The sequence below is a fragment of the Talpa europaea genome (assembly GCF_964194135.1).
Source record: "Talpa europaea genome assembly, chromosome: 1".
Classification (NCBI taxonomy): domain Eukaryota; kingdom Metazoa; phylum Chordata; class Mammalia; order Eulipotyphla; family Talpidae; genus Talpa; species Talpa europaea.
The window spans coordinates 104,946,206-104,970,755 of NC_140073.1; the positions used below are offsets into that span (position 1 = coordinate 104,946,206).

At 34.7% G+C, this 24,550-nt stretch overlaps 1 protein-coding gene across 1 annotated transcript in view; it reads left to right on the forward strand.

The window, feature by feature from the left end:
- Positions 1–5,122: 5,122 nt before the first annotated feature.
- CSRNP3 (cysteine and serine rich nuclear protein 3) overlaps positions 5,123–24,550 on the forward strand; it is a gene marked incomplete at its 3' end in the record, with an annotated part of 66,329 nt that continues 46,901 nt past the window's right edge. Inside the window, exon 1 of the mRNA XM_084229843.1 lies at positions 5,123–5,285. Coding sequence (XP_084085969.1) covers positions 5,138–5,285 — 148 coding nt within the window. The 5' untranslated portion in view covers positions 5,123–5,137. The remainder of the gene's footprint in view (positions 5,286–24,550) is intronic.

The following is a 24,550-nucleotide window of genomic DNA, read 5'->3' on the forward strand; positions in this document are numbered from 1 at the left end:
CTTTGCTTTTCCAATAGTTCAGAAATATACTAATAAGATAATGTACTTATAATCATAGACAATATAGTGTAGTTTATCAGTATATTTTAAGGAGAAAGAAACATTTGTACTTTTCTACCAGTTTTTCATTATATGTGCTCAGAGGTTTCTGAGCATTGGTTACATCTAATAAAAATGTGAAATAAATAGTATTTGTTAGTCAAGAATAACATTCAAGATCACAAGATGTTTCTTATAGTTTTAAAATAAAGTAGTTCTTTTTTAAATTTGGTGATGAAAAGGCCTGTGGGTGCAGGGGAAGGAATCCCAGTCTGAGAAGTTGGCTAAGTAGTGAATTCATGGACTAAATTAATAAATGAAAAGATAAGATAAATTGGTGTTAGATAGGGAGACGATAATAGACTTTAAAATGCCAATGTAGAGGATCCAAATAAGGGATCAGGGAAAAAGTAATTATAATAAAGTAAAAATCAAAATCAACAGGCAGCTATAAACCAGACATTCTGCAGCGGGGGAGGAGGGAGTTGGATCAAAACGGGTGGGAAGAGCACAAGGGACTATAGTGATGGTACACGGGTGAATTGGTGGTGGGAATTCCATGGGGGCTATACCCAAGATGATAAAGCATACATTTTATAAAAATGAAGGATGATGTAAAAAATATATAAAATTAAATTTTAAAAAATAAAATGCAATTGAACATTGAAGTCTACAGGTAAAATTCTCTGGAGTAGTGCCTGCTTGGGTGTTTCCTTGCCTTCTGACCATCTATTCAAATGATCAGGGGACAGATACCTGACGTAAGGTGCATTTAAAAGTTGTTCACCATTTGGAACATTAAACTTAAACTGGGAGATACAGAGAAAAGATCTGGACTTAAATCTGCTAGCAGTAGAGCCCAGAGAAAACATTAAGGAGTTTCTATAGTAATCCCAGAAACTGTCATTTCTTCAGTTTTGGATTTCAGCTCTATTTTAGATTGCATGAACCCGTGTATTTTTCCAACAGATGTCTTGTGCTTAAGTTAGCTGGAATTGGCTTTTGGGTTGCTTGCAAGCAAAAAAATTATATGACATTTTGAGGTCAATTTCATCTCTCATTTTGATTCTCAATCAAATGTGTCAGATATTTTGTAGACAAGTTGCAGTGGTGAATGAGATGAACATGATTTCTGTTTCATGGAGCTTTCAGTCTAGCAAAGAAATGAGATACTGATAAAGTAATTAATGTATGGAAATGGGAGGGTTTCATCTGTTTATCAAATATTTTTTGAGCACATATAACACATAAAGACTGTTCTAGGCCTTTGTAATATTAAGTAAAATGAAGATCTCTATCCTTGTACTTTTTTAGCCAGGGCTAAAACAATATGTTATAAACATGAAACACGTAAACACTGTGGATATAGAAGGTGATAAGTGCTTTGGGGAAAAATAATAAACATTAATTTAATGGAATAGTATATCAAAAGGCCTAGAGGTTAGAGAGAAATAATAAATTGGAGAAACTACAAGGTATTTAAAGCTGAAATATTGACAACAAGGTCAGTGGCTCAAAATGAAGATGAAGAAATTAGCCAAAATAGATTGTTAAGGACTTTATAGGCAATTTTGAAGATTTTGAACTTTATCGTAAGGCAATTCAAAGCCACTTGGGAATTTTAAGCTATAGACTGACATGATTCGATTTGCATTTTAAATTTATCCTTTTTCCTGCAACTTGAAAAACACATTGTTGTGGATGGAAGAAAATAATTAGGAGGTTTTATTCCAGTCCAAGTAAGAAATGGTGATGCCCTTGACTAGTGTTTCAGGAATTGTAAAATGTAGCTGTATTAAATTGGCTGTTACAGAGTTTAGACTTTCAGCTTTTGATATTTAGAATAAATTAATACCTGTCCCTCTTTATGTTCTGTTCTTTGGACTTTGATGCTATATAAAGTTAATTAAAATTTGCAGCACTTTTCATTGGTTTTGTATTTTCCAAATTTATTATGCCATATCTGTAGGAATGGGACTAGAGTATGTGGGTGTTTAAGAAGCAGTGGCAGCCATGGGACAAGAATTTATTCTGCTCACTTTGATCTGTATCTAGCCAGCCACATATTAGCTTTCTCAAATTCTGAAAGAGCCAAACTTGCTACAAGCAAACCAGAAATATATACGACTCATTTATTAACAGCATCTTTTTCCTAAATTATTATATTCTTTTCTTTCCTAGTGAGATAGTGTAGATGACATGGAAGAAAAGTACATGCTCCCTTTAACATTCAACTGTTAAGTGTAGATCAAGGATTATGTACTGGGTCATTTAGTCCTCATAAATTGTTATGACATTTTGTTATGCTCGCAAAATATATTTTTTAAAGATTTATTTATGTATACAAGAACTGGGGTGTAAACCAGAGGTGCCCAGGGTGTGAGAGAATTTGGCAGAGACAGAGTGGGGAGTAGAACAGGCAGATCTACTCAAATACACTGCTGAGGGGAGCCGTGGGCAATACAGGAGAGATCTGCTGTGCCATGTGGGTTAGCCTCCGGGCCAGGGATTGAACTCATGTGGGAGTCAAACTCATACAGCAGAGAGCACTAGTCTTTAACCCCTGCGCCACCGGGGAGGCTCCTCACATAATATTTTTTTTAGTGCAGTGAAACTAGTCAGGTGTCATGCTTTGTCAATGAACAATAAAGTTAGTACTTAACGAGTTTCATAAGTATAGGTAAGGTTATGCTCTGCCCACCCCTCACTCAGTAATTATTTGAATTTTTGATTTACAGTTTAGATATTAATTCTGCTCTAAGCTAGACCCAGTAGAAGCCTGGGTCTAGCTCAGGCTTCTGCTGTTCCAAGATCTAGGTACAAATTATCAATACATCCAACCTTCAGCTCCATTGCTTCAAGTCTTACCAGTTCCAAATGTAATAATTAAGGGGGAAAAGAGACCTTTCATTTCCTTATCATTCCTCCAAAATTTCCATTCTTGTTTCCAAGGAAGTAAGAAAGAGAAGCATGTCAAATCCCATATTTTACCATGCTGAGAAATGGATCTCTGTGGCCCATGATTCCTGAAAAATCTGCCTTTCCTAAGGAAACTAGAGAAGGAGGCATAAGAGAAGTGTAGCTTAAGAAGGATAAGGTTTTTAATTGTTCCCATTACAATATCTTATTATTAAAATGTACTTTTTATACATGGGTTTCCATCTTATATTACTTTGTATCTTGGAGTCTCTCCCTCATGAATTACTTTGCATCTTGTTTGAAGTGAACCATTTTAAAATTTATATTGTGTCCTACTTTTATTTCAAGAACTTTACTTAAAATATCTTTTTTCCTCTTCACCCTACTCAGATATGCATGAACATTTTATGCATTTCACACTCTAAGATGAAGAAAGTAATATGCTAATCTGACTAGTGGTAAAGTCAAAGTTAGAATAGAGATAGAGAGATTTTTTGTTCTCAAAGGGTAAATAATGCTTTAGTTTCATATTGCTATAATTCATATTACTAATGTAAATGAAGTGACAGATATATGTAAATAAAATGATGCAGTAGAACATGAATTTGATAGCCTTTTCAATTTGATAGAGCCCAGAATAGTGGATGCTTGCTCCTTGAGGGCAGGTACTTCCTACTCCACTCAGGGTGTCAAACATCTGTGTAACAGTACTCAAAAAGTGCTTAGATGAGTGGAGTAAATTGAAATTAATAATATTTATGAGACATCTAATACTATACTTAATTTTATGTAGGTGAGTCTCCAGGCCTAGTATGTAGATAGATACACCCTAGAAAGGAATATGGTAGAGAGGAGAGGGAGTAAGGAAAGAGAGCAGACAAGAAATTAGAAAAATGGCCTCTAATTTGAGATACATCAAAATCACCTGGGAGTCTTCATAAAGCAGGGTGCAGGGCCCTTCCCCATGGAGGATTCTGTTTCTGTAGATCTGGGGTGGGAACTGAGAATTTGCATTTCCCTCCCAAGTGATGTTAATGGTGGCAATCCAAGTATTCCACTTTGAAAAATATTAATTAGAGTTTGGAGAGCTGATTTAGCTAAGGGGGACTATACAGGCTGCTTGCTTTGTGATCAGCACAGAGAAGCCATGACTTCAGAGATTTGGGGGAACAGTACTTCCATAATGTAACCAAATAGACATCACAATAGTTTATCAGTCTTGCTTCTTCTGGATGACTAGACTGGCCAGAATAGGAGAAAAGAGCTTCGAGAGCTCAAGTGAGGGTTAAGATGAACTGACATAAATAAGATGGAAAGTGGAGTACATGGAATTGACTTACTACTTCATTAAGTTAACCTAACATAGCAGTGTAAGACCGTGTGTGTGTGCATGTGTGTGTGTATGTTAATTTATATAAAGTTTATTTCTGAAAATATCCTTACACTGCAAAGAAAGTTTAGCTGACTGTTCATATGTCAGGATAAGTGAAGAAGCTGAAGAAAGGACAGCTACAAGAGAGGAAATAGCCCATTAATCGTAGAGAGAAAGCATGCCTGCTCCTCAGCCTTCCCACTCAATCAGTGGAATCTCCTAGGTAAATAGGCTTCAGAAGTTTTTGAAATTGTGACCATAGCTTCAGCACCCACATTACTTGGATGCACATTCCAGCTTTTGGCAGTTTTGAAATGGACACTACCTAAAATTTGGAGCTGATTTTATGTGCTTTGTTGTGCTCAGTTAATTAGATTTCTTGCATTTTAAATCGAATATAAAGTTTTTGTATGCTTATCTATGTTCCTTACAGATGAGTGTTACACAAGGCAGTCATCATTTAGGACTATGGATGTTATTGGCATTAATTTTTTGTTTTAATTTCATGAACTCAGATACTCTTTTTTTCAATTTACTAACAAAAAGAGATAAAATTATTACATGGAAATGAACTGTCTGAAAAAATGGATACATTTTGATACCAAATGGTCAAATGCTCATATTTAATTTTGTTAATATGAAAATAAAGCTGTGTAGTGATACTTTCAAGGGAAAGCTCAGCTCATGTATTTTAAAAAAATACATAAAAATGACTCTGGAGACCTTGGCTACACATTCGGCGGTCAAATATTTCAATGCTTCATTGCTCCCGTTCCTGTTACAGGTACATGTGACAGCACTGCAGCTATGAGTGGAATTTTAAAGAGGAAGTTTGAAGAAGTTGACGGCTCTTCACCCTGCTCCTCAGTGCGGGAATCAGATGATGAAGTTTCCAGCAGTGAAAGTGCTGACAGTGGGGACAGTGTCAATCCATCCACTTCTAATCATTTTCCCCGTGAGTATGGAAACCATATCTAAAGCTGATTGTGTGGTTCTACAGAGAAAGTAGTTGGACAATGCCTCTAACATTTATTACTAATGGTGTGTTTGTGTGTGTGTGGGTGTATCTGTGTGTGTTTAAACTGAACTAAAAGCAAAACATAAGTAAAAATGAAATATATTTTAGGCAATTGATTGAATTCTTTAATTTGCTTCTGTCAGTAAATTTTTTGATCTTGTTAACCAAATGATTCCAGAAAAAAAAAAAGGACATTTTATTATTATTACTTTTCTAAGGAATCAACTTTCTCTGAGAGTAGATGGAGAAGGACAGGGATTAAGGTCAGGCCAAAAAAAAATTATTCTCTCATAACTGAAATGATATTCTGGGAAGGAAAAAAAGAGGAGTGTATTTGAAAGTGGAAGGTCTAAGTTATGAAGGTTATGATGAAAAAGAGCTTAGTAGACCATGCTTAAGAGATGAAAAGCAACGAAACTCTCTCCCATGTACAAGTGTATGCAGGTTACACCTATTTTCTGTTCATTCTGTTCTTTTATTATCTCATCCCCGAGGATAACATTTAAAGCCCACAAAGAAAAAAAGAGTTTTTCTTTCTCTTTGATTCTTTTTTCTGCCACACCATAACATCAGCCCTTCCTATCAGGCAAGGTATTATGAGGTCTGAAGAAGTAATGAGAAAAATTCTTAAGGTAATAAAATCTGAAAGTTAAAAGAAACTGAGTAGTAATAAGTATATGTTGAGTTTATGTTTCCAATAGGAATATTTTAATATATCACATCATGATGGATAACTAGTCTTGGTTGGTTTCCATTTTTAATTAAGTAACTAATTTTATTAATATATGACTCTTAAACATAGAATTTATTCTGGAATTGTGATAATTTAGAAAGCGAAAATTAGTAACCAAAGTAATAAGAAACTAAATAAAACTGTTCAACCTGAAACAAATGTACTACAATCAACAACAAAACTAATAAAATATATAATGGAAGGGTACTTATAATTATTATAGCAGAAAAAAATCATAATCTATTCAGGGATGATGTTATTGTAATGGAGGTGATCTATAAATGCATTTATAAATATAACGATAGGAAATAAGACTTCTGCCTTGATATTAAGTGTTTACCTATTTGGACTTAATGTTAATAGTGATTGCAGCAAAAACACCATTATCATTGAACATAAACATTATCATTGAAGATAAACAGTGCAAGTTAAGATAGTACACATGAAAGAACACTGTCAGATGTCAAGCACTAAGCACATGCTATATTAAAAATATGCATGCTATACTTGAATAGTTTCAAAAACATTTCTGTCATTTCTATTCTTCACGTAAATCTGAAATACCACCACCTTCAATTTATAGAGGGAGTAATTGAGGCTTCTGGAGGTCAGTATCTTGCTCAAGCCCATATAGAATTTGAGTCTAGCTATGAACACGTGTCTGCTACTCCTTAGTCCTCACCTTTTGGTTCTGTCATTTTCTTTGTTTAGTATGTAACACAAGGCATATCTTTAAAATGTTAATAAAAGAAAACTTGAACTAGTGAATAACAGGTGATGTTTCTGAATATAAAGATAAAGCTCTTAAAACATTCTACATTTAGTTTGTACATAATAAAGGTATAAGCTCAATAAAATATAAAATGATAAAGATGTACTTAGATAAATAAGCTAATATGAAAAAAGGGATTTTTTTTAAAGATTTATTTATTTATACATACAAGAGCTGGGGCACTGGCCAGAGAAGCTGGGGGTAAGAGGATCCACCAGAGACAGAGAAGGGAACAGAAAAGGCAGATGGACTGAAATACACTGCTGAGGGGAGCAGCGGGCAGGGTTTCTCCCTGGCCGGCTGGGGATTGAACTCATGCTGCAGAGGCTGTGGATTGCTTCATAGTGAGGTGCTTAACCCCTTGCGCCACCAGGGAGACCCAAAAAAGAGATATTTTTAAAAGAAATTATAAATACTGACAAAGCCATTCCAGACACCAAGTCATAGTAGCAAATTACATAATTTAAACTGGTTAGGTGGTAGGTCTTGGAAAATAAAAAAAAAAAAATCACAACATGCTGTACACATGAATTTAAAATAAATAAGAATAAAACATTATAAAATAATTTGAAAGGGAAGGAATATTCACTAAAAGGTTGTGGTATTAGCAACTTTGAAAAAGAAGTAATTTAGATCCACTTCTCATAATATATGCAAAATACATTCAACATGGATTAAATAGATTGATTTAAAAAAATTCAAATTGAAGGGGGAGTTGCCTATTTGTCAGACATTAGTAGGAATATTACCTAAGCTTTAAAGTAACAGAAAAAAATCACATTGAAAAACATATTTAACAATGTAAAAAGATGAACTGCTACCAAAAAAATTAAAAAATAAAAGTAAAACAATGTATATTGGAAAAAAAAATAGTTGCAGTGAGTATGGCACCAGTTTATTTTCGAAATAGCATAAAAACACATGCAAATTTTTGAGATAAACACCCTCCTCTAGGATAATCCACATAATTAGGAAATATGATCAGAAAATATTTTAAATCATCTAATGATAGTGATAACAACACAGATTAAAACAATACTAATGAGGTTTCATTTGTATGACATCAGAAATTTCTGCTTGATAAAATTGGTAATCCTCTCTCTAATAAGAAAATACCAATACCTGAGTGTTGGTGAATGTCACAGCACAAAACATAGGTATATATGTGGCTGTTAATAACAGAGAAATTGTAAAAGCACATTGGAAATATAAGAGTCATAATATTAATTATGAGCCATTAATTAATTAAGAGTCATTAATATTCACATCTGTATGTTTCTACTTCAGAGAATTTATATGAAGGGGGAGTATTCAAAAATAAGAGAAAACTGCGTAAATGTAAAGGTTGGTGGTTAGTGGTAGTACCAAAAGATGTCAGAGGACGGTAACATGTATAAGAGTGAAGAAATGATGAATTAAGTTATGGTAACTTATACAATTAATTTGTTTTATGATAGTTATGAAGACTTTATGGCAATATGTAAAATGCTTATGAGATAATGTTAGGAAAAGCACAATACAAAACTTTACTAGTCAGGGAAAGTCTTGGTATATTAAGAAGGAAAAAAAAAATACTCAGGTGTCCTAAAAATTGAAAACAATGTGATTTGTTGAATTGCTAGAATGATAGATTAATTTTCATATGTATTAATTTTTATTTCTGTTAATTTATGTTTTAAATGAATTCTGGCAGAGGTTTTTTTCATGATTTTAAAGATAATCACATGAGTGACTTAAGAAAATATGCAGTTTTTGTTTAATGGTCTGTTAAGTTTACCATATTCATATTTTCATATTTTGGTGAGGGAGAAAAATTGGAAGGGAAAAAAATCAACAAACAAAACTTCTACCTAGAATACTTAACTGTATAAAAGATCTGTGCATTTGACCAATGTAGTTCATAGGGTTTCTTGTTTCTAGAAACGTATGCAGATGATTTGTAGCCCAAAAATTGATATACAAATGTTTAAGAAATTTTTTTTTGTTGTTAATTGCTCTAGATGAAAGCTTGGTCTTATCTGCAGTGGTTTTGTGTGCATGTGAATCTGTGATTAGAAACATTTGGAACTGTTATTGTTGATAATTTTGATTTCTTTATCATTTTTTTACTTTTGAAAAATAACAAAGATTACCTGTGTTAGAGTAAAGAGGGATTTTTGATGACTATCAAATGTGCGTAGCATTTGGAAACCAAATTTAGTTTCACATTGAGAGTTTTTTAAAATACGGTTATTTAAATCTCACTCATCATGAGCTCATCTTTCAAATTTAAAATATCACATGTACTCAGTGCTTTATAAGCACTAACATATTGTGTAACAGCATTTTGTTATCATTACAAATATAGGAATTGATAGGATTATTTGGTACATATCAGCAGCTGTAGCAATAGAAAATACCATGCTATTCTGAGCCCTCTGTAAAAATATTCCATTTGCAGCACATCACATTGTGAAAGAAAAGTTTCAAAATTAAATCAGTAAGAGCATTATGCCTTTTTCCTTGGGCTTTTGAGTTTGGCTCAGCTACTAGCACACTTACCAATAATCAACCAAGGTCATATCTTGTACTTCCCTTGCGATAGAAGCAGCTGGATTCTGCATTGCTGTGGAAAGCTTTGTTTCATCAAATCCCTGTGGCTCTATAGCCAATCTGCCTGTACTTGAGTGCTGTCAAAAGGAGAGCTACAGAGAAACTAGAGAGGAATGATTTCTTTCTGTTCTCTCAAGGTTCTTGGCACTTCACATGAGTAATGAGAAGCTGTGTGATGAAACGTCCTCCTAAAAGGAACACATTATTTTCTCTAACAGAGTATTTCTACAGATAAATGTTCAGTATTTAGGAAGTGAAAATATAAAGAGGTCAAGGGATAGATATTTTAAATTGCACATAAAGGCATGTGGTAGATATCTTACGTAAGAATAAGCTATTCAGGAAAAGTTGAGATTATAGTTTGTTTCCTTCCCTCCATCTTTCCTTTCTTACTTCCTTCCCTTTTTTCTCTGAATACACACAGTATAAATATACTACTGTGGACTACTAAGTTGGAGTATTTTACTAGGGTCATTCCCCTTCCACTGCCTACCAATTTCTTCATGAGAGTAAAGAATCAATAGAAGACAGATTTTAACCCGAAACTTTTCACTGGTAGGGTGACTAAAACATATCTATTCTCTTTACCAAGTAGTTAAAATGCGTTGAAGATTTTGATTCCTTTTCAACAAATACAGTGTGTCTTATATTACAGGTTATGTATACTAAGTGCTTTCAGACATGTCAAAATGGTAGAAGACAAATAGTAAATACAACTTGGAGATGCAGTGGCAGATCATGTCTATCCAGCATTGTGGTATTAATTTGAGAACTTACTATAGTGAAGACAGATGTAGCAGTCTGCCTCTGAATCAGTGATTTTTCAAACAAAGGAGTAGTGTTCAGGCAGAAACTGAAATAGAATTTTTAGGGGAAGTTTTTAATTGAGCAGGAGATGGTACCACATGACCCTCAAAAGGTCCTTTCTCCTATCTGATAATAGGATTGTCAAAACAAGAATCCAAAATAGGGCCTTAGGCTCGAGCCAAGATCAACTAGGAAATGATAAGCAGACAGCTCTATAAAGCTGCTATTAAATAAATTGAGATCCCCAGACTTTCTGCATCCTCTTTTATTGCAAAGATTCAGTTAGCTTGGGTTTGTGGGATCAGACCTGGCACCTGCTGCAGATTTACTATACCAGGTCCTGTCTGTATCTGACCAACCATCAGTCTGTTGAATGATTAGGTGTCTTGTTGGAGATAATGGAGTTATGGAAGTTGGGATAATTATGAGTTGAGAAAGATAACGTGATCCTTTTGAAAATATTCACTTGAATGTACTGTAAATTCCTATGACTGGCACAATGAAATTTTCAGGTCATTTCATTTGAGAGATGCAACAATGAATTAGAAATAGTTAGCCAGGGACGACTTCTCCAACCTTTTTCAGACCATCCTTCAGGCTAAAATATCTTCCCCTTCTATATCTTCTCCTCTATCCCCTTGCTAAAATTTCATATCAAATATTTCCTTCTCAATGAAAATTTTACCAAGTCTCATTCTACTCCAGCTCCTCAGAATCCCCTGATATTTCACCAACATTAAAAAATTTGACTGATTTTCTATCTTCTTTCCATTACAGTATTTTCTAACAAACTGCAATGTCAGTAGCTCATTGAACAATTAGCCCCATATTTCCTTGACCATCTCTATCCTATTGTCTTTTCTTTGACCTATTCATGTCTTTTACCTCCACTCCATTTGACTATGTCCACAGCTGCAACCAAAATGTTTTTCCAAACTAGATTAGATCATTTTTATCTTCAAAATAACAAATTTCACTATCCTCAACTAAAACCAAAATCCCCTTCCTCCCACTTTCTTCTTCTCCCTCTCCACTTTTTCCTTTTTACCTCATTCTCTTGTTTCCCTTAATGCAATACCCACCATTTGTCTTTACATTTTTTCCCCACCCTTCCCCATTTACTCTATTATTTTAGTGTCTCTCTCTCTCTTTTTTTTTTTTTTTTTTGGAGGTTGGGGTTGCTAACCATTTTTATTCCATACCCTTCAGTTTATACTCTTTTTATCCCAAACATCTGAAAACTTGTAAGAGGTTTTGGAGACAATGACAAGTACCCACCATTCATATTCTCTTCCCTCTCAAAGCTATGGTTTTTCAAAAAATTCCTCCAGGCTCATATACACCTTTTCAACATCATGAATTCTGCTTTCAGACTTGTCCTGATTTATATGTCCTTACTTTCTACCTGTAAGCAGGACACTCATGAGTTTTGAAGTAATGAGCATAGACTCTTTCCAACATCAAAGGCAGGGGGTAGGTCTTTTTGTGTCTAGCATCCAGTAAGTACTTAATAAACATTGTGTAAATGAATGAATAAAGGAACACTTTTTATTAAGCACTTACTGCTTGCTATTCACTGTACTAGCTGAAAATATGAAAGTCAAGGAGACATAATCCAGTTTCTGTGAAACTCAGTCTAATAATATTTTAGCATTTTTCCAACACTTACTGAATTCTGTATTGGCAGTTATTTGTACATAGAGCACATGCCTTATCTTTTCTGGAGATTTGAAGGGCTGAAGTATGTATTCTTCTCAGTACTTAGACTGGTGTCTGTTCATTACTGTTAAACCCTTGAAGAATAACACTTAGCTTTGGAAAGAGTTTTCTCTTTTTTTAGTACAACAAAACTATATAAGGTTTTTAAAAAACATACATTTATTGTAGGGTTTCATAAAGGCAGGAACATTAGTGGGAATAAATAACAATTTGCAAACTAACTCTACAGTTTATGATTTTGATGGATGTCATTGTAATATGTGAGATTCTGATTTATTAGTTACTTTTTCCAAGTACATATAACAGTGAGCTGTGTTTAAAACAAGACCCCACTGTAATTATGTATTGCTAACACATATCTTTCTGGCTTCATTTGCTTATATATAGCTTTCCCAGGCAGAAACATCACCTTAATTGGATGTTGTACAGCTATTTATGCAGTAGCTATATAACCCACTTGAGGGAATCTAAGTTGCTTTCACCTTCACTATCCTCTGACTCAACTAGGAAAAAAGGCATTAGCAAGTCAGATCACTAACATTGTATATGTACAGTCCACTTAGTTGTTAATGGTTTGGTTGAAATTCAGGATCAGGACCTCACATTTGGTAGCTTATTAGATTTATTTCGCTCTTCATTTTACCCTGCTGAGATTTTTTTAAATTCTCATTTTGTTTTCTCATTTATTTGCTTCTCCCAAATCATGTATTATATAAATATGTCTCAAACCTGTCCACTCATCTCCAATTGTGTTGTGTCACCCAAGTACATATATATGACTTTCATCTCTTTCCTGGACTCTTAAAGGATTCTTCCAACCACTCTCATGCTTCCTCTTTTGTCCAAGCCTCAGCCTCTTTTCTATGCAGTACTATAATGTATCACATCACTTTCCTACTTAAAACCTTAAGTTGCTTTCAGCTATACGCATTATCAAAACATGCAAAACCATCTACTGCTCCGTATGATTGTGTTTTCCTCCCAGCCTCCTCTTCTGTCTTTCCAACATCTCCAATCAGCCACAATGATTTGTACTTGTTTCTTTCAACATAACAAAACTTTATTGCCTTAAATTCCTGCCTGGAACGGTCTTCCCATGATTTACTCTGTATACTTTAGGTTTCAAATTAAATATCAGCTCTTAGTATAACTGTCCCTGATCACCCCATCCAAAGTCCTTATCTTTTAGAGCTATGTGTGAAGCTTTTCCAAGAATAATTATAGATAGCTTGGAATTTAGTTTTCAAATAAACTCAGCAAAAAAGAAATACATTAAATGAGATTGAAAAACCATTGAAATGGGGGTTGACTGTAATACTCCCTCATTATTACATAATGAAGGTTTTTCATAATAATAATATATGTCTAGGTTCAACTTATACCAAAATTTCTGTGAAAGGTTAAAGGGCTAAAAGAAATGATCAAGTACAATTTTGGAAAGAATAAGAGAAAGGGGAGGGTGTGCTTACATTAACATTCCTCAATACTTAAAATGCTATAGTAGTTAAAATACATGAAATTATCCCAGAGGGGTTACTAATGAAGTGAATAGGGAGTTTAGAAACAGATTCACATTTGGGTGGAAACTTGGTACATACCAGAAAGTATAAAACATCTTTTTAACAATTGGCCGACCACATTGAAAAAGATAAAATTAGACCCCTACCTCATATCATACAGGAAAATAAATTCTCAATGAATACCTAAATGTAAAAAAAGAAAACACAAACTGAAATCACAGAAAAATAAAGGGAAATATTTTTATTTCCTAGTATGGTGCAGAAAGCATAAAAAAATATGCTATATTTGGATACATTAAGTGAAATTTTTTAAAAAGATTTATTTATTTATGCATACAAGACTGGGGTACAGGCCAGAGGTGTGGGGTTCTGAGAGGATTCCCCAGAGACAGAGTGGGGAGCAGAACAGGCGCAGAACTGAAATACACCGCCGAGGGGAGCAGAGGGTGAGACAGGAGAGGTCTGCTATGCTGTGTGGGTCTCCTCCCTGGCCGGGAATCGAACTCATGCTGCAGTGGCTGAACATAGCATAGTGCTGAGACTTAACCCCTTGCACCACCAGGGAGGCCCAATTAAGTGAAATTTGTTTATATGACCAAATATTCCATCAAGAAGTGAAGAAATGGACTATACGGAAAGAACATCTTTTCAGTTCACGAAATGATAAAGAATTTGTATTTGGGTATAAAAAAGAGCTACAAAAATAGGATAGAACTAATATAATAAAGCCATAGAATAGGAACAGATAATAAACAGAATTAAAAAGGCTCATATCGTTATGAATAGATATCTGTGAGGAATTAGGGAAATTAAAATTGAAAGGAGATACCATTTCACAAATATATTAGCAGGTTGGGAAAATTTAAATGTCTGTCAGTACCATATATTAACAAGCATGAGAGGAAACAAAACCTGTCAGATTGCTGGCATGGCATTGAACTGTAAGATGGTTTAATTGCCTAGAAAACCAGTAGTTGAAGAATTAAAGGAAAAGCTAACTTAACTCTCCACCAGTATAGGATTGGATAAGCTATTAGTATGTTCATAGAATGATAAATAGGATAACAGATTCCATTGAATAACCAGGTCTACATATATATACTGTTGAACAAGACATGCAAATTAAAAACTACACTATTATAGCACTGGTGTTAAAACACATAGTACATTCTCTGGAAGTAGAAATATACATAAGAAGGGATGATGTGTTACAATGAAGATTGATACTTCTAGAAATGAAAGATATAAGAACAGGTGAGGGGTGCTTTAGCTCTACTTTTTTACTTTTATTTATTTTGAAACAAACAGCCTGAAGTCAATATAGCAAGCTATTAACATCCATTAAATATGTGTAGCATGTATATGTTATTTTCTAAAAGTATGAAATATGTTTTAAGTATTTATATAAATTTCACTTGAGATAAAAATCTATGGATCACCTCACCATCCCATCCCCATTATTTTATCTCCTTTTCCTCCTTTCATAGTACAGATCATAGTACAGATTTGCACTTACTTTACAGTACATTTGCTTACTTTCATCTGTTTTGTTTATCATTGTTTTCCTGATGGGAAAGGCAGAAGAGCCTTTGCAGCACATTAGAAATTTCCAGACAACATTTGGTTATTAGGTAGAACTATATTTAATATATTCATTCAGAGCCTTCATCTTGTCCACAGTGTTAACCAAGTGATGTCACCAAATGTTTTCCTGAAATCCTTTCAAACACATTCATTACCTATGGCTCAAAATGTGGGGTACTATAGCTTCCCTAGGTTGCTCCCTGATATTTAGAAACATCAGCCCTTGGAAAATGCTCCTTATTCTTATAAAATTCACTATTAGTGATTCACTATTCCACTATACATATGTATGTATATATATTTATATATATATATATATACATACATTTACACACATAAATGTACATATGTACCCATATAAAAATATGTAAGCAAATAGATACACACACACATATAGTGAGTCCTACAATAACATTCCCTCCACTCTGTCCCCCTCCTTCTGCCATAGTGTTAAAACAGAATATTGTTTCTCTGTTTGATGATCAGGGAAGGAGTTGCTTATGTTTGGGAGCCATTGTGAAAGAAAAAAAACATTAGGTTTGTTTTGATTTTTCTTTTCCTACTGTGTCAGTTGAATTTGCGAGAGCAGAACTCCACTACAGATTGGTTCAGTTTGTTATAATTGAAAAAGCCACAACTGAGAAGCCAGAAGATACTTGCTTGAGTTTTATCTCTGGTACAAGTAGCCTTGTCTAGTTGTTAGACAAGCTTAGATTATTTAACCCCTTTGTTTCTTCATTTGTAAAATAGAATATGTTGATTTTCAAAGTATTATAATTTAAATGAAATCTAAATAACCCTTCCCTATAAGATGCCTCTTATAGTCTTTTTGGTTTGAGTTATTCAGAGTATTTGAATATTCAGACTATCATATTTGATGACGTCCTTGGGTTTTCAATGTTTATTCTTATGTATTAGTAGTGGTCTATATATAGGTCGAATAGCCTTACACATGGATAGATAAAAGTCTGTATATTCTATTTGGTGCCTTTAGCTTGTAGATTTCACACAAAAAATGAAAATCATGTGATTTATTTTAATAGATTTTGCTTTTGGAGTGTCTTAATTATATAGATAATGCACCCCAAAAAATCCTGCATTAGAACTTTAAAAAAGACAGCTTAATAATATAGGACTGAACAAAAATGAGTGATGATGGTTGAAGTATGGAGATAATGTAGAACAGGACAGCATGACATGAAGTATGGAATATGATAGACTAAATACAGTAGTCTATCATATTTAAAAATGGAATGTCTGGACACAAATTTCGTAGATTCTCATCAAAGATTGTTTACTTAGAGGCAAGTAATGTAAATATTTCTGATGTCGGTTTCCTCATCTGTAAATACTGATTTAAAATAGTGCCTGCATTATAAGCTTGCGACTTAAATGAGCAAACACAGGCAAAATGATTTACATTGTACTTGATGCTTAGTAAGTGTAAAAAACACATTAGCTGTGATGATGATGATTATAAAGATGGTGATGATTCCAACATGGGACAATGCAGTTATTAATAGTTATTCAGGAGAACTACCTACACAGAGAGTAGGTGTCCAGAGATAAGAGATACATGACAGTTATTTTTTAGGTAGGAGAGAAGTGTGGGAGGGGTCTATGTTAGGGATGCATATCCAGATGTTTTCAGATCCAAGCAAGTCTTATAATTGAGAAAGCATCCAGGTACATGGCAAGAGGGCATTGTTGGAATTAGAGCATACTTTTCCAAAAGGCATTATATTTAATAGTGTGATTAACAACAATGATAACAAACCTATCTAATCAAATAAAATTCTTCTTGAAACTATAGTCAGTTTACCAAGTGCTACTGTTTGCTACTCCTAGTCTAGATAGTAGAACATTATCTAGAGGACATTCACAGCAGAAATGGAATTAAGAATTTCCAAAGCATACAATTTCCATTCTTGCTGGCATTAATCCTACAAAATTATAAGGGCTCAGAATAATAACAGTAATAACTGGCATTTATTGAACCTCCATTAAATATTCAGTGCTAGAGAGTATACTTATGTTTTACATGCATTATCTTAATTAATTAGTACTAATGATGAAGCATCTGATGATAATTTTAAATAACTGTCCTGAATCACAGAGCTAGTAAGTAGTGGGGCCGTTTTTTGATCATAAATCAGTCTGATATTGGATCCTATGCATTTTTTTAACCATTGTATTACATTGTTTTCCATAATTTCCCATAAAACTATGTGCTCGAGCTTTCTCATTCTAGCATCACTATTTGGATTTCTGGAAATATTTCAGACTTTGCATCCAATTCAGAAAATATAGTGAAGTTTACTGCTAATTATTAAAATAGCTAATACATTACAATTTAAATAAGAGAAACTCAATAAATATGAAGTGGGTTGGGTTGCAATAGAATACACGGTATTTGCATACTCAATCTTTTCATGCATACAGCATTTTCATTGGTATCATAAACCTTTACACTGAAATACAGTAACTATTAGTCACAATTGCTTTCTCTTAGGTTTTCTTAAAGCTGAACAATCTGGTCTTTTTTGAGTGGCATTATTTTTCATTTCATCAGAGTAAAAAGTGCAGGGAAAAAGACATTGCTGACATTGTTATGACTGGGGAGGTAGAGCTGGACACTGTGGCACCTCCTGGCCAGGCCCACTTTCCTGCAGGAAGTATTTCAGAGCTACAGAGAAGAGGGTATCTTGGCAGCTGCCTCCTCTTTGATTGACCACATCAGGCCTTAAAAATATCTCTGGGTTCATTAACATCAGCCATTTGCAGAGCTCTCTTGCAGACCATCTTAATGGAAGCATGTCCATGCTTTTAAGAGTTTGCTTCAAGATATGATTAATGGGAAATCGTCAGAGCAAGTGTTTGATGTCTTTTGACTCATACTCCTGAACTCTAGGCACCATCAAAACAGCAATAAAGCATCACTTTTGTGTAAATAGCAGGGCAGAGAATTAAATGTTGGCACAGGTATTTCTGATAATTTTTCTATAACATTTATCAAGGACAATTTACTAGAAGAAATGGGTGATAATGTGAGGCTTAAAAGTCAAATAAGGGAGGGAGTAGGAGAGAGGATGAAGGGGAGGGAGAGAAAAGATCGTGCAGTTCATTGGAGTGAAAATGTGTACTTGGATACTCAGAATATGGAATTAAGAAAGGAAAAAGGGCAGCAAAGCACTGCAGAATGGAATCGTGTGCTTGGCTCTGGTACACAGCACAGACAGCAAGAAACTGGGTAATAAAAGGGAGATACATTATAAAACTAATTGCTGCTGTTCCTGTTAACATCTCTTAAGCTTTCCAGTTAGAGACTGAATCTATTCCAACCTCATAAGAAAGGTGGGTTTCTTTTCAAGTGGTAAAAGAAATGTGAGGTTCTAAAAAACGATACCTACTGCTACACTTTACATGTATTAGCACATGTAATCATCCCAGCAATCCTAAAAAATGGGCATTATTTTTAGTCCTAATTTTTCACATGATGAAACTGGAGTTGTAAGAAGTTTGGTGAATTTCCCAGGGCCCTACTGCTAGTTAAGTACTAGAGACAGTTTCAAACCCTGATCAGCCCCTCTCCATTGTCTAAACTCTTTGCCTTGAAGCCTCCTAGAATCTCATCAATTAAACCTTCTTTTTTATCTCTGATGTGTGGTTCTTACTCCAGGCTTAGTTTTAAAACTTGCAAATTCTATGTGGGTGTAATTTAATTTTCTAAGTAGAAAATAAAATTATTATCAAATTATTTAAAGTCTTGATTATACAACTTGTATTTATATTGCCTAAAAAGTAAAAACCTTTATAAATTAACATATTTGCTCTTGCCTGTAACTTTTTAAAAAAGAGTGGCTTTGTATTGCCTAGGTGACATTTATAAATCTTAATGATGCTTGTCAAATTATTAAGTGCCATTTGCTATATGTAAAGATTTTTAAAATTTTTTTTGTTTTCTTGCTAACCAGTTAGTTCCCCAACTTTCAAAATTGTGTTATGTTTAGAGTAGCAAAATTTCCAAAGTGGTAGGGACATTTGGATGACTATATCAGTTATAACCATCCAATGAATTAAAAAAAAATATTCTACACATATAAATAACTCTTGGTTTTGCTTGTATGTTTGTTTTGTAGTTTGAGCCATTCCATGATCAATTAACACAATTTATCAGTCACAGAGAATGTACTTTTGTTACAAAAATTGGCAAACACCACAGATCAGGGCTACTGATTTATTGTTTTGTAGGAAATGGTGAAAAATATGAATGCAAAATAATTTTGATTGTCATTTCTGTAGTGTTATAATGTAAATAGCACAAAAAGCTAAATACTTTTGTAGTGCTCAAAATTATTATGCTACCTAGTAAAAAACTCATTCATATCATTGATGACATGTATTTTCTTTTTCATTTTCCTTTTACTCATTATTTACATCAAAATGTTAACCAATATTCATATATAAACTGGACTCCCCTGTGAATTGCAACCAGAAATTGATGATTAAAAAATTAGACAGAAATCAGCAATTGGTTCTGTGAAAATCAATTGATTATAAGGAATTACAATAAGAAGTATTTTATTATTTATAAATCATATGCTATGCATTCTTTATATAAATAAAATTTATGATATATGCATTCTAGTGGGATACCAGTTGTTAAGCATTTACCAGAATACCACTGTGTTAGCTCTGTTATTTTATGTAAAACCACCAGTATTTTATGTTTTTAAAATTTTCTGCACTATTATTCTTTTGAATACTCTAGATACAAAATTTTAGTCCTTTTGACATTTTGTTAATTTCCCATTAACTCATTAAAATTCTTAAAACCATAAGAATTTAGAGAAAAAAATAGTTTATGCCATTCATTACAATGAAGAGGGAAAAAAAGTTTTTGGATGGTAATATACAGATTTTTTTTGTTTGTGTCTTTTAAAAAATAATCCAGCTTTTTTCTCTTATTTATCTACTACCTCCAGTCTCATTTTGTTGAGAGCTTTTGTCTGATTTGTGGTGAGCTCACTTAGCTAGAATTTGTGTATAAAAATCAGGCTCAGTCCCAGGGTGACCACTGGATATGCTTCATTTTCTTTCATTGCCATGGGCTAGCCCTAATTATTCTCAAATACTGAAATGTCTATTTTTCAATACTGTAGAAACTGGCTGGATGATACATAAGCTAATTAAAGCATATCACAATTACAGAAAAATACAATTGAAGAGTGCAGTGCTTTGATGATCTTTGTACACATATCATAGTCACATACGATATACCATCAATGACTTTTCAAAGCAGGGCTGTCAGGTCTTTTTAACTGTTTATAACCATGTCTATAACCTTCAAATTGCTGTCTTTAAGTAGTTTCTTGAAGAACTAGGACAGTCTTTTCTTCCCCCTCTTGGAAATTGAAGTGTATTACCTAATTAATATAACTCTCATTGTCATAAACATTAACTGATACTTAATAATACCCAAACAGAATGTCATTTAATTGGATTCAGTGAAATGCACCAAGTTAGGTACTCTCGCTATTGAGGACCAATAGCAAATAGCAGCAGGAACACAGTATGAGCAAGAACTAAACAAATTGATATTTACACAGTTTATTCCATTTCGTGTAACTGTGTAGCCAGCTTTAGGAAATCTTTGTTATGCATTCACCTCTGTCGCTTATCTATTACTCACAGGGAACAGATTTCATGTGTGAAAGTATAATCGAGTCCTAGAAATAACAACCTTCACAAGAATGGAAAATGCTCTGAGATTAACTATAAAGGGTTTACTTGGAGAATCAAATTTTGACTTGGGTTTACAGAATAATTTAGTACTGCATTAGAGTTTGTAAAAGAGGTATGTAACAGGTTATGCTGAATTATCGTGATGAGTGTTATTATTTATGTGATGTGAGTTTGAGTTATAGCCACCCTTCTTATTCTTTGTTTGGGATGGCTAATAATATTAGGTCTTTAAAGCCAGTAACTTTACTTCTCTTAACCTTATTTTAATTTTGTTTCCCATTGTAAAAGAGCATAAGGGTGTGATCCTTTATGATACATCTGATACACCTTAAACTGAAATCAAACTGAAGCCAAACTAAACAAATTCCAATTCTTTGTAAGCAGTCTTGGATTATTGCAGTCTTGGGTGTTCACACTGAGTCTGGTCTGATCCCAGCTGTTCTTGCATCTTTTACTGCAGGCATCCTACCAAAATATTATTATTTGTGTTCTGCTCACTCCCCTGAATCCTTTTTTTTTTTTTTTTTTTTTTAAACATCATTGATGTCAACTCTGGTTTTCTTTTCTGGCTTTTCATCTCTCTTTGCTCCCAGCAGGTACAATTTTCCTCAAGTATTCTTCCATTTGATATGCTAAGATTGGAAGATACAAAAAAATAAAACATGCCCTGGCCCTCAAGGAACAACTAGTTTTACTGATGGAAAAAGAAGATGCAAATAATTTTCAGTAGAGCATAAAATGATACCATTGAAAGAGGGGGAAATATGTGAAGCAGCACAAAGGCAGAATATTACTGTTTACAAGGGCTAGGGACCAAAAAGGTCTAACAGATATAGGGGTGTTTGAGCTGTTCTGTCTTTATTTAATTGCAATTTCTTTATTAAAGAACATTTAGTACTTCACATTCTCAATCTTCTTCTTCTTGATACAGTTTGTACCACTGAAAAAAAGTAATTGAAACAATCTTACCACATGTTAGTCTTCATGCATGTGCACACACATTACATACGCATTTGTGTGCGCACACACAAACACCTCACAGACATGGTTTATTCTGCTTCCCTTTCCTAGGTCTCATTTACTTCTTGCCTCTGTTATTTTGTCTTCCCACTTGAAATTTCTACTTATGTGTGCCATTGAATGTTTCTACAGATGACAATGTTTATTTTGCTCTTCAGAGCCTTCAGCTTTACCACTTAGAGAATTTTCTTCAGATCATTTAACACCATTCCCCTACTCTTATAAATCTTGAAAGGCAGGCAGAACTTCCTTTCTTGTTCTGGTCTTTCCATTTTATTTTTGAAACATTTCCTTCTGTTTTGAAGACATCTTACTATATTTCTACTGTAGTTTTCAAATTAAAAAATAATTTCTGGGCCTCCCCGGTGGCGCAGCGGTTGAGCGCTGGGTTGCGAAACTGCGCACGGCCTCTGTGGCGCCGGTTCGATCCCCGGCTGCTCCCCGGCCACCGGAGGAGGGTCCCACATGGCGCGCAGACCTCTCCTGCCGCCCGCTGCTCCCCTCAGCAGTGTACCTCGGTCCTTCTGCCTGCTCTGCTCCCCGCTCTGACTCTGGTGAATTCTCTCACCCTCCCGCGCTTCTGACTGTACCCAGTGCGTGTATAAACAAAACAAACAAACCAGCAAACAAATAAATAAAGCATGCCTCTATTAAAAAAAAATAATAATAAAATAAAAAAATAAAAAAAAATAATTTCTGCAGTTACTATGGCAGTAAGAAAAGAGGGTAAGTCTCAATTTGAATTAAAAAAAGTGTTCCTTACAAGTGCATATTTTTTTTTAAAGATTTTATTTATGCATGCAAGAACCAGGGTACAAGCTAAATGTGCGGGAGGGTGAGAGGATTCACCAGAGACAGAGCAGGGAACAGAACAGGACAGGCAGACTGGCTGAAATACACTGCTGAGGGGAGCAGCAGGCAAGATAGGAGAGGTCTGCCGCACCATGTGGGTATCTCCCCAGTGGGCCAGGATCGAACCCGCACTACACTCTGCGAACAGCTTCACAGAGCTGCGCTCAACTGCCTGGGCCACCAGGAAGGCCCGCAAGTACATATTTTTAATTCTAGCATTCTATTTCCCTTCTTTACAAAAAGGATATATTTAGCTTTTTCTTTGATAAATATTTATCAGTTTAGCTGCTATAACAATATAGAATACAATAAAACATTATAGACTATAGTTTATGCTCAAGCTCCTTAGCATAAACAAAACAAATTCATTTCTCTCCAAACATGAAGGTCTAATCATAAGTGGCCCCCTAATCTGGCAATGCCTTACTTCTAGAACTCAGGTTACTTCTATCTTATTGAATTACTAAACTTGGGCCTCCCCGGTGGCACAGTGGTTGAGCGCTGGGCTGCGAGGCTGCCTGCAGCCTCCGCAGCGCCGGTTTGTTCCCTGGCCGCCGGCGAGGGTCCCACAAAAAATTAAAAAAAAAAAGAAGAAGAAGAAGAAGAAGAATTACTAACCTTAACACAGGTTTCATCTTGGACTCCTGCCACTATGCTCACATTCCTGCCAGTGGGTAGGGAGTAAGAAAGAAACAAGAGGGGCAATGGAGATAGGGGAGAAGATATATCTTTTAAAAATAAGCCCCCAAAGTTGCATATCCCATGTTTCCTCACGCCTAGTGGTTTGAACCTAGCCTTCTCATGACCACATTTAACTATCAAGGGGGCTGGGTGGTTACCTTTAAAATACTATTACTGGAGAAAAAGGAAAAATATTGGAGAAAGAATTATCAGTCTCTTTAACAGTCTACAACCATGCCTCTCACCTTCTTGTCCTCTAACCCAGATCTCCTGTCGTTTAATCCATTTGTACTTGACCTTTTTGAAGAATCTCTATACTCAAGTCTTTTGATGTAGTCAGGCTCTTATAAGATGTTTACAGTTATTGATTCTTTGATGTCCCTATGCAGTGGCTTCAGTCATCTGCTATCTTGATAGTATACAACCAGATTGTCCCCCGCCCTCCTGAATTCCCACTTCTGACACTTGAATTCCTCCAATAGGCAGCTGTTGACTAAGCTGTTTGCCTCCTACCATGACTTTTTCTAACTCTTCCCTTCCCTTTCACAACCTCGAGTGAGTGACTCTTTGCTGCCTCTTTCTTACCACAATTGCAATTTCTTTGTCTGACTATATCCCTGGGTTTTTTTGTAGTAGCAACACAGGAAGTCTATCAGTTTTATTTCTCCATTCTTTCCTAAAGTATTTTACTAATCCCAACCGCTACACCAACAATAACAAGAGTCCCAGCTTCCCGCATATTACTTCATTTCACTTATGTCTTACCTCATCCTGGGCCTAAAAAAGATTTAGGAGGAAAGAAGGAAAATAGTTATTATTTTATATAATTTTGGCCTCTAATAAAGGAGTTTTTGTTATTTAAGTTTTTCTCTATATATTCAGAAGCTAAAGGGTAAAAGTAATCTTACCCAGAATCAGGTCCAGCTTTTAAATCCTGAATATATGTGGCCCACCCTGGTTCCACGAGGCCTCCTGAGGGAATGAACAAAGGCCTCAGTGCCTTTTCCACAGAATCACCACTGAGGGCTTCCATCAGTCCTGTCCTTTCTTCTTCTGAACTGTCCTCCAAAGTCAGTCTTTTTCTTTTCCCTTTGATGTAAGCTCACAATTTCCTCACTTTCAGGGATTTAAATTACTTCAGCTGTTCTGTGGGTGCATCCACTTTTTTTCTACTTAT